Source organism: Pecten maximus, unplaced genomic scaffold (genome assembly GCF_902652985.1).
Source record: "Pecten maximus unplaced genomic scaffold, xPecMax1.1, whole genome shotgun sequence".
Classification (NCBI taxonomy): domain Eukaryota; kingdom Metazoa; phylum Mollusca; class Bivalvia; order Pectinida; family Pectinidae; genus Pecten; species Pecten maximus.
Window position 1 is genome coordinate 1 of NW_022980916.1, and position 11,583 is coordinate 11,583.

Sequence of the window (11,583 nt, forward strand, 5' to 3'; positions counted from 1 at the left end):
GGAAACAGAACACACTTAGTCTTCCGGAACACCTGGTCCTATTCCACTTGTACAAAGGTTTCCGTGCAGTTCTATCTTTTGTTCATATTTTAACGATTTTAAGTTAGAATTACGGTTTTGTTTGCATGACGATGATATATGCCCTTGTTAGCTATCCTGGTGTTAAGTGATATCTGCCCTTGTTAGCTATCCTGGTGTTAAGTGATATCTGCCCTTGTTAGCTATCCTGGTGTTAAGTGATATCTACCCTTGTTAGCTATCCTAGTGTTAAGTGATATCTGCCCTTGTTAGCTATCCTGGTGTTAAGTGATATCTGCCCGTGTTAGCTATCCTGGTGTTAAGTGATATCTACCCTTGTTAGCTATCCTGGTGTTAAGATCTATGATAAATCCAGTCTCTTATGAAAGCAAATATTGGTTATGAGAGTGACGAACTTAGTTTCCACTTGTATGCCGACATACAGCATGGAAATAAGGAAGTAGGACAATAATCATCTACACGATTTTATCCTCATTGTAGTTCATTCAAATTTTAGTCACTCACGTGTCTTTTGAAAATGTGCTTATAGCTCATAACCTTGTATTTTCTTAAATTCCAATTACAATCCCAATGGAAAATAATATTCTCGAAACTAAGTAATGAATGCGTTCAACGTACGCAATGGCTAAGGAAATGTTCTGAAAGAAGAAAAAACTTTAGCAAATGATGAAGAATGGTAACAAACTTTTTTTTCAAATCCAATACATGGTACAGGTCTATTTATAAAATGTCGATGTTGGATTACTATGCGTGTAATGTTAAACCACTAGTCCATCCGTGATTTGTAGGACCTTTGCATGTAATAATAGAAATAAAAATAATGTAAAAATGTAATACTGAAATCTAATCCCAAGTTCATTGTACAGTTATCAAGTTACACGGAGAGAAATAATCATGTTATAGGTATTATTGTTGTCTTATAAAGTAATAATGTCATTATTTAATGTTTGATATTTGAAAAATGGCACTAAGTCCGTTTAGACTGAAAACTACTGGAGAACTCCTTATGCAAAACGCGCAAGTCTTTTTATATCCCCTGAGAGTTAATAAATATGTATAAATTGACGATGTGGTCAATTGACCAATCATGACCTTTACCCCGAAATATGGGCGTCTCTAAAACCCTATAACGTCATTTCTAATTAAAGCTCTAGGCACTGACCACTGGTCCCACGGACCGTGTGCAACATATCCATGACTGACTTTCAGGTGCTACCGTTTGGTTATTTGACATAGACAACAAATGAAAGCCGTTAACCTTAAACGGGTTAATTAACAACTAATCTAAGGGAAGCAACTCGCATAGATTTGGCTGACTATAGCGTATAGCTTTAACTACTCTAGGTAACTTTGAACACATAACATAAAACTTGTCTATTTCCTAGTTCACTACATTTATATCTTTAACGTTTTTAATTAGGCCTAATTGATATATTTACAATTCACAATTTCCGTCTCAGATTAACTATGGTTGTCAAGCACATCGTGTTTTGACACAGATTTAGTGACGAGGTCAAATGTTCTCTTGGAACTGCACGCTTCAGCTATCTATTGTTAGCTAATTACCACGTGGAGAAGTTAAGTATGCACTAATTTTCGCATTATTCTGTTCAGTTTTTGACAAAATACTCACTTGACGTAAGCTTTTTGTGCAGCGATCATCGGGTAACAGGACAAAACGTTAAAATCACAGGTACTTGTGGACATGATTATGATATTTCTAATTCAAATGTTTCATTATAGACGAGTAAATTATTGTATTACAATCGCATGCTTAATTTGAAAAAAAATCGTACCTCGGCCTTATAATTCTGAATTCTCACTGCGTATACACTACTTTATTCGCAGTTAGAGTTGAAGGGAGATGTGTACAGGTTTCAATTGGAACCTAAAGATATTTTGCGGATTCTTCAACCTCGTTTGCATCCCAGGCAACCCTTCTTAGGGATACTGTAAGCGGAGACGTTTATTATATACTAAACATTTCAAAATTGATTAACCTGAAATAATATATTATGGCGCTATATAATGAGAATTGCAATATCAGAAGTAGACTCTGTGAATGTGTGTATGGAATAGAACGCGCCCACTGGACCGGAAGTAAAAGTGGATGGTAAACAAAAATGCATTTTCCAGAGACCAAATAGACTATATCTGCAAATAATATGTAAGTTGTATGAACCTATAGGGTATCACGACTTACTGCATTGTATCGCCGCAGTGTTATTCCAGTTTGTGATGAAAAGTTTTAATGTAATTTGTTATTTTAGATAGCGTTAACGTTGTCCTGCTACAGGTCTGACGATTATGATAATGATGAGTTGCACCTATATAATCTGATAATCCGTGACCGCCAGGGTGGAATAAGTGTCCAGTGAGATATTTGTCACGTCCAAGAATTTTTTAATGAAGATTTTTTGATATGTTTATCCATGCAACTAACTCTGTTGTAGTTTCTTTAAGGTGCTTCAGTACACTTGTCGCGAGAAAGATTTGAGAAATAACCAAACGGTTTGTAATCAATGATAAACCCCTCCACAAATGTTTTGATTTGGTATATTTGTTAAGAGATAGTTACAGAAACAGATATTTCAATATAAAATTATTTGAATTCGATAAAAAGACCTAGTTTATAATTGGTACCGTATATAATCAAAAACTATAGAATTTAGAGAGTTTATCTAAATATTTTTTTTTTTTGTGAAACAGTTATTCTTTTTTGTGAAACAGTTACAATAATATCATTGTATTGGTCACACTATTAGTGATTATCTATGTCCTGCCTGGCTTGTTTTCGTTCAAATGATCTAACTAGTGTTGTATTGATAATTTTCATGATAAAAATGGCTATTAATATTCATGTAAACTATATAAACTGTCCGATTTCAGCTTTTTCACAATGTATTTTACAAAAAAGCCTGGCACATGCATTAACACTAATACATTGATGTTATTGTAACTGTTTCACAATTTTTTTTTAGATAAGCTCTCTACAAATTTTTAGTTTACATTACTCACAAAAAAGGTGTGTAAGTTAACCAGACATATATAGGTAAGCATGTACGTGGCTAACCCGTTTATTCCTGCAGGTGTGTCTTAATTGACACAGACGACCTGGTTACTTGTGCACGTGCGGCTAGTCAATTTCTCTCAAATTTTCATGCAAATTTTTTTTGCCAATTACTGATCAACACCAGTCATTTACTGATATCAACTAGTTGGCATAAATATAATATTATATACCCTTTTATGATTCCCTTAATATATTTCATGACATTGAAAGTACAAGTGTCATGATCCACCTTAAGCTACAATTAATACTTGTTTATTACTTTTATTTATCATAGGTGACTGAATGCCAAATATGTGGCTGCAGACTGGACTTGAACATTGATTTTCTGCTTATCTGCAAGTCCAGATAAAATGGCAGACACTAAAAAGCTAGGCACTGCGAAAAGAGAAGAAGATCCACAAGCGAAAAAGGATAAGACACTTGCTCTTATAGAAGACAAAGATGATTTCATTCACCGTTTCCGTACACTTTACAACTCTGAGATCTTCAGTGACATTGTACTTGTGGTTGGAGACAATAGGTTCTATGCTCACAAAATTATGCTTGTCACAGCAAGTGAAGTTTTTGAGTAAGTTGTGTTTTACTGTATTTTAATAGCATTGTAATAATGTTTTAACTCCATGAAGTTGGATAATAGGGCTTTTTCTGTGGAATTTTTGCGGTCGTTCATGGACCCCATTTTCCATTAAAATTATTTAATATTTAAGTCAAATTCCTAAAATTTGCAGTTTACTCCTGAAAAATATTTCCCTATTCACCAATTTCCTTCCCAAATGAATGAGGTTATAGCAATATTAACTTTAATGTAAATTAAAATATTAATTGAAATGTTTCTTGTGTAGATTGTAATATCAGCTATAAGTCTTCTTTGCACAACCAGTTTATGCTTGAATCTCTCATGATCTTTAATACCATTTTCATACATCATTCATCAAATGTAAATATTGATTAAAATGATGGTCTATTTATAATTTATATAATCATAAATAAATATCCAAATTGTGAAGGGTAAGATGTAGTAGATAGACAACAATTACTGAATTCAACTTTTTTGATTATTGTGTTAAATTGCATTGTATGGTATTTGTAGAGCTATGCTTAGCGAAGCAAGGTGGCAGGAATCAAATCAAACGGAGGTGTGTCTTACAGAGGATGAAGAATGTGTGTCAGTGTTCCCAGACTTTCTGAAGTAGGTATAGAGATGATTTAATTATCTTTTTAAATTGCATCTTCATTAACTTAATAAACATGTAATTGAAGATAAAGGTATCTAGTATATTTTCAGTCATTCCATCATTACCATATATCAATTTAACAACACTGGCTGATTCATCTAGTCCAGAAATTCAACCTTTTCTCTGCCATCTTGGCAAGAGATAGATGGTAACAATTTCTTGTCATTCTGTGTACTTAGGTAGAATTTATTTCAATTTTCTTGTAAGTATTGACCCATTTATTCTGATCATGTAGGCCATTTGTTAATTTGTTACAAGCTGATTTTATAACTATTGTAAGGCCATTTATTTCCCCCTATTATAACACCCCATCGCCCACTCTCATTTTTGAAAAAAAGTACACTACCATGATTGCACCATCAATAGCAATAACACAATTATAGTTAAACTTAATATAGGCTCCTCTGGTTTCAATATTTATAGTTAAAAGAAAAATGATGAAATATTACTAGAAAACAGGGATTTACCTGTCATCCATCAAATCTAAATAAAAGTGTCTCCTGCCCCTCCTACACAGATATTTCTGGAATAGCCCTTATTTTTATTTGCATTAGATTTACTACACTTGAGGACATTTATTTGTGTATCAAAACAATTTCATCTCTTGAACAGGTATATCTATAGTGGTTCAGTGGAGCTAACAACATCAATGGTCCACAAGTTACTGATCCTAGCCGACAAGTATGGTATACATGTCCTTCATAAAACCTGTGTGGAGTACATGTCTCGTCACATCGTCACATCACCCGACACTAATCGCACACTCACCTGGTACCACTATGCCAAGGTAACCAACGGCCAGCACTTACAGGAGAAATGTTTAGCCTTCATCCTGTCAAATTTCAGCATTATCCAGAAGGCTCCTGATTGGTTAGATTTGACTGTATCAGTCATGGTGGAATTTTTGCAGAGTTCTGAAATTGTTGTGGAGGGTGAGTACCAACTGTGGATGGAGGTTGAGCGATGGATAAAGGCTGTGCAAGATCCAGATATTGTGCTAGAGAAGTTAAAAGCAGTTCTTCCTCATATGAGATTCACCATGATGGCCCCAGCTGATCTCCTCAAGGTAGAGAATTCGGATCTATATAATGATTACACTGAGTTGTTTGGAAACCGGCTGATGAAGGCTTACCGAGGTCATTCACTTCATACAAGTGATCTTATGAGTCACACTCGTGAGGAGCCCTACCGTAATTACCACCACAAATTGTACCGTATTTGTGATGAACTCAAGCTCCGTAGCTACATGGACACACCAAAGACTGAAAGCCAGCTTGTCACAAGTATGTTAGTGCCCATACATTTAAAGCCTTTCCCTATAGAGGTGGGAGATGGTAGCATTGTGTCCTTTGATGTTGCCTTTTATCCTCAAGGATTCTACCAGGCACATCCACTGTATGGAATGTATATGTCGCGTCAGAATGATAATACTGTACTGAATGTCTCCCGCACGTGTTCATCATCCCAGCACATTGTCGACTTAGATGTCACCCTAGTCATATATGCCTACCGAGAAAACATGAAGTACATTGCCCACAGCTGTAGGATATCACACCAGTTCAATAATAAGTCCCGTCATTGTAAGGTGGAAAATGTGATCCCTGTTGAACACTTTAAATCTAAGAAGTCACCATATCTAGTCGGCAAAAATTTTGAAGCAAAAATTTTCCTGAAGATTCAAAACATTCAGCTGGATGAAAAGGAGAAGAAAGAGTAATGATAAAAAATCATGAAACATTCTATAGATAATTAAATGCCACAAAACATACTCGCTATATACAAATGTATATACTGTATATGTGTGTGTGAATTCATAGATCTACAATAATTTCAAGTCATGACACTGTATACAAAATTATTTGTGTTGCCTGTAAAAATTGTTAGTGCTTTGATGTTTTTAATAGAATACTGCTGAAATGTACTCTTTATTTTAACTGCCTCTTTATAAATCAACTGTTAATGTATACATATTTACATAATTTTACTTTGATATTTTGAACTTGCTTTCATAGTATGACTTAAAATGTGTGCATCTTTTTTTTGGATTTTGTACACTAAATTCTAATGCTGATTATGAAATCAGAAATAGCCTAATTTTCCTCTGGCCCTGACACCCAATTTAGACATTCTGACAGATAGATGTCTTTCACTTGGGCAAATTAGAGTATTGAGCAATCTTCCATATTTCACCCAATCATGTTCAAATTCATTGCATTAACAATACAATGTCCCCATATAATGCAGGTGTTCTGCCATTTTCTAATATGGCTGACAACAACAAAAGCACATGTACATATTCTTTTACTGCATAACACTTAAACACAAAACTATTTAAATGAATTGATAAAAACTGTTTTATTCCTGAAAATATGTAATTATCTTGCCTTGGAGGACTTTTGCTGATATACATGATTTGTTTTATACAGTTCATTGTTTAATACTAAATTATTCATGGTTAGTGATTTTTATACACCGTTAAAGTCGATGACCTCCGTCCGTCTGGCATAAACTTGTCCGGAGATCTTCTACATTTTTCTATCGATCTCTTTGAAACATTGTTAATGCTTTATCATATATGGTGATATGAAGTAGCATTTCCCTGAACAGCACCTTTATTTACAACTTTTTGGACAGAATCCCAGGATTACAGAGGAGCAGCCGTCAACGGTTGTGTTTATATATAATGTATAAACTTGTTTCTTCTCTCTGCTGGATAACCAATATAAAAGGTTGTAAGGGCAAGCCCATATAAATCATTCTGACAAATTTGAACATGATCTTTGTCCTGTCAGATCACTTTAATACCTAATGTTGCCAAGTTGTGAATTTAAAAATTTCACTGGCTGAAAATAAAAGCTGTAACAAAAATGCATTGTAATTATAGGGAGGGATTGTATCATAAGGTTTGTGTTGACACCCCGCCCCTTGTACTATAATAGCTAGTCATATATTTCCTACTTCAGAATCTATACTATTCCAACATTGACATAGATCCTGTAATGATATGGTGGTGACACTTAGTGAATTGGTTGTGACATACATGCATATACAGTTGTACATTTGATCTGCATATTCCATTGAAATTCAGAGAATGCATCACATGTTAATTTGTGATACAATCTGTCATGTGAATGTGGATACTGTTATGACTGATCTAGTCATGATATATATAAGCTTATATATAGAGTCCTTAATGTTCTAAAACTATGATATATGGCCTGTAAACTGTAACTGAAGTAAAATTCTTTAAAAATGCCTACTCACATCTATCAAAATCTGTGGTACAGACATATAACAATGAATATTTCTGCAAAGTGCGATGTGGTCCTGTAGCATATATATACATTACCATTATACTGACAAGCTAGCACAAGACAGTTTGTCAGAAACGGATAATAACACCATTTATGATTACTGAATTTGTCAGAAACAACAAGGTATGATAACACCATTAAGGCTTACTGAGTTTGTCAGAAACAACAATGTATGATAAAGGATAGTAACACCATTTAGGCTTACTGAGTTTGTCAGAAACGACAATGTATGATAAGGAATAGTATAACACCATTTAGGCTTATTGAGTTTGTCAGAAACAGATGGTAACACCATTTATGATTACTGAATTTGTCAGAAACAACAAGGTATGATAACACCATTAAGGCTTACTGAGTTTGTCAGAAAAGGCAATGTATGATAAAGAATAACACCATTTAGGCTCACTGAGTTTGTCAGAAACAACAAGGTATGATATATATAGAATAGTATATAACACCATTTAGGCTTATTGAGTTTGTCAGAAACAGATGGTAACACCATTTATGATTACTGAATTTGTCAGAAAAGGCAATGTATGATAAAGAATAACACCATTTAGGCTCACTGAGTTTGTCAGAAACAACAAGGTATGATAAAGAATAGTATAACACCATTTAGGTTTGCGGAGTTTGTCAGAAACGACAATGTATAAGGGATAGTAACACCATTTGTATTTAAAGGATTAATTTTTCACAATAATTACCTGTGATGGTATATTTTGTATGATGTTGGTGTGGTGCTTTTTGTAACAGTATATGTATTTATTCTCCTGTGATGGAAAATATGTCTTGTATGACGTTTATATATACATAGTGGTATTTGTTGTAACTATATAATCACTTGTAATGTCACAGCGTTGATAATTAGTGGTATTTGTTAGTAGTAATTAACTGTATAATCAGTTTTAATGGCACAGTGATGATAACTTGTGGTATTTGTTTAAGATATTATTTTCACTTTGTGAATTTGTTTAGTTATCTCATTTCTATAAGTAATTTTGTTAGATGCATAGTTATACCTACTAATGGAATGACATGATATTTCATATACATGTATACACTTTAATGTCTTGTATGCTTTGAATTGAGAAAGCTCTTTTATTAGAGAAACATTTACATTATACATTATATAATTAAATGAGTTCTGCATTGATTATATTGGTGTTTATGGTCCCCAGAATTTTTTTATCCCACACATACAATAAATATTGCTTGCTTATTGTTAATATACTTGCTTGTAGTAAGTACTGTTATTTATTTCTAGTCATTATTATTGTATTGATATAATATACAATAAAACTATTTATAAAAGAATAAAGTCATTGTTATTTCTTTTTGTTTATAAGGAAAATTTACCTAAGATTTTACAACCATATTGATTATGTATACAGCTTCTTATTTCAATTTCTTATTGATAACATCTCAGTGAAGCATTCTATCAATTTGAATCTTTATGACTTGTAGTGTTGATTCCAATAAGACACATGGACTCTGAAATAGATAAGTAGGTTAGTTGTTTTAATTTTGTAACCTATGAGATCACCCATTGGTAACATGAATGTATATTCATACTAATGCTTCTCAAGTTAATTAAGTGTCTTGGTTATTTCACTACTTCAAAACCTATTTATATGCCAGGAGTAAGGATCACATAATAGACACACAAGTGAAAAGAGCATTTAAATATGATTTGATAAGAGATATTAGATGTAGGATGTACCAGGTATGTCCCAAAATGAATTAAACTATAATCACATGGCTGTTTCATCCCTCCAGGACTATAGTCAGTAATTCATGGTATTGCTAAGGCTAAAAGAGCCAAAATCCAAAAAAGGAAGTAAGAAAAGTTTGTACAACAGAATGATGTTGACCAACTTTCAAGGTCATAGAGGTCAAATGAATTGAAATATTTCAATAACTTTCTCAATGGCCATGAGACCCAGTATCAAATGCGTGCCTGATGTGATGGTGCCAAGAACTGTCGAGTTGTTCAGGTGAATAACGTTGACCTATTTTCAAGGTTATGGGGATTAAATGTGTCTTTAACAATTTCTCAACACAACCAGGTCATGCTGTGAGCCCAGGACCATGGCATTGTGGCATTATAAAATAGCATGCTGAGATGGAGGACTACCAAGATTGTTCAGATAAATGGCCTACTTTTTTTAAGGTCACATGATCAAACATGAAAATCTTTAATCCCAAGGTCATGACATTTTGCCAAAAGCATGATGAGATAAAAGCCTGACAAATTTGTCCAAATAACGATCTTGATGAAAGATCATAAGGAGAAAATGTGCTAAAATTTTAAATCTTTAAATTTTGTTCCTAAGTTTCAAAGATTGTATAATACACGTTTTTACTGGTACATTGAAAAGAACAGAAAACATGTGGCTTAAAAAGAAGATAAAGTCATTGGCAGAGTTTTAACCTATTCTAAGAAAATATATAAGGGTAAATAGAGGAAATCCCGCTGGAAAGGACAATAAAACTATTTCTATTTCAAAGTGGGTATATAAGGACCATAAATGAACTATAATACATATATATACATGTATATTGACTGTGGGATGGGAATTTGTTCCAAGTCCCTATGGATTGTAGTTCCATACAAACTTGATATGTATATAGTTTGTAATATATCAAGTACTTTGACCTACCAAGCCTTCTTGGTTTTGCTGGAAAATCATTTTAAAGAATCAAACATATTTACCAGAAGTAACTCTGTGATCTTAAAGGGAAATGTGTCATGATTCTATCCTACAAACTTGATAACACTTCATGATCAAAGGGAGTCATTTGTAGATTTTAACCAATTTAATTCCACTGGCTTTTCATCTCAAAATGCTATTGGCCTTATATCACAACAATAGGTGATTTAGTAATAGAGAAGTCATTTAAAGAGAACAATTGACACCAAAGAGATGACAGATGCTGGATCAAAGCAAAATCTCACTTCACCTTTAATTCAGGCACGTGGGCTAAGCTGGGAGCAATCACAATTTGATATTGCTGGGACCAACCCTTAAATAACTTCTGATACACTAAAGGAGCCAAGAGTCACAATATACATGTTTGTTACATAGAATTACATGCTACGGTAAGGATATATCAGGTTAACTTTAGTTTTTTTCTAATTGATGACCTTGACTTACTCCTCAATCCTAAGGGACAAGGATTGATTACCTGTAACAGTAATATAGAATGGTGTGAAGGCTTTGTTATTACTAAAACACATCTCTATGTCTCAATGAACATAAAAAAAACAGAATCGGCTACTTTAATAATTTAATTTCAGAACTCTTAAAATTCCAGTAAATGGGTAAAAGGTCCATTTGTGTCTGTGCGAAATACTTGTAGATTTCCATAAGTCCCAGCACAAACATGTTTTCCCTGTTCTCTGGCTTTCTCTGACATATGTAACGAGGCCTCACACAAAGAGACAAAGTATGAGTATAACTTTTTTCCATCGTCTTTGGCTATGTTTTTATGATATTGCATCTGTTTTCCTTTAGGTGTTCCTCCCAGGGTTGCCTGAGGTATGATGAGCACATCTCCAGGTAGATCCAATACTGAAACTCTCTTTGTAGCTGATGGATCTTCTGAGGGGCTCAAACAGGTGTTCAGGGCACACTTCACTGGAATGGAGAATTTTAGCAATGATTTATACATGTGTATGGCAGATTATAGACTGCTGACAACTAAAAATCATTGAATGTAATTACTGGAGGTACTGTAGGTTCCTTTCTCTACAATTTTATTCCCTTTATGTGTCGGTGGGATCATCAAGTGATTAAGTACTTGTTGTATGCTACATTTTCTAATCCCCAGCTACCAAATATAAGCATCCCCGTCAGTAAGGGAACCAGGGATATCAGTTTCATCATGATCCTCAATAAATTAGCAGATAGAAAGGTTAACT

The 11,583-nt window shown here is 33.8% G+C and overlaps 2 protein-coding genes across 2 annotated transcripts; one reads left to right on the top strand and one right to left on the bottom strand.

The window, feature by feature from the left end:
• Positions 1-3,394: 3,394 nt before the first annotated feature.
• Positions 3,395-8,973, top strand: LOC117319815 (BTB/POZ domain-containing protein 17-like; the record flags this gene model as incomplete). The annotated part of the gene is given in 3 exon segments (XM_033874548.1): positions 3,395-3,680; positions 4,203-4,301; positions 4,960-8,973. Coding segments are annotated over 3 exon segments (1,422 nt in total). The 3' UTR covers positions 6,065-8,973.
• Positions 8,974-10,964: 1,991 nt separating this feature from the next.
• LOC117319816 (D-aminoacyl-tRNA deacylase 2-like) lies at positions 10,965-11,299 on the bottom strand (the record flags this gene model as incomplete). The annotated part of the gene is made up of 1 exon (XM_033874549.1): positions 10,965-11,299. A coding segment is annotated over one exon (335 nt), but the record flags the coding sequence as incomplete, so codon positions are not given.
• Between the last annotated feature and the right edge of the window lie 284 nt (positions 11,300-11,583).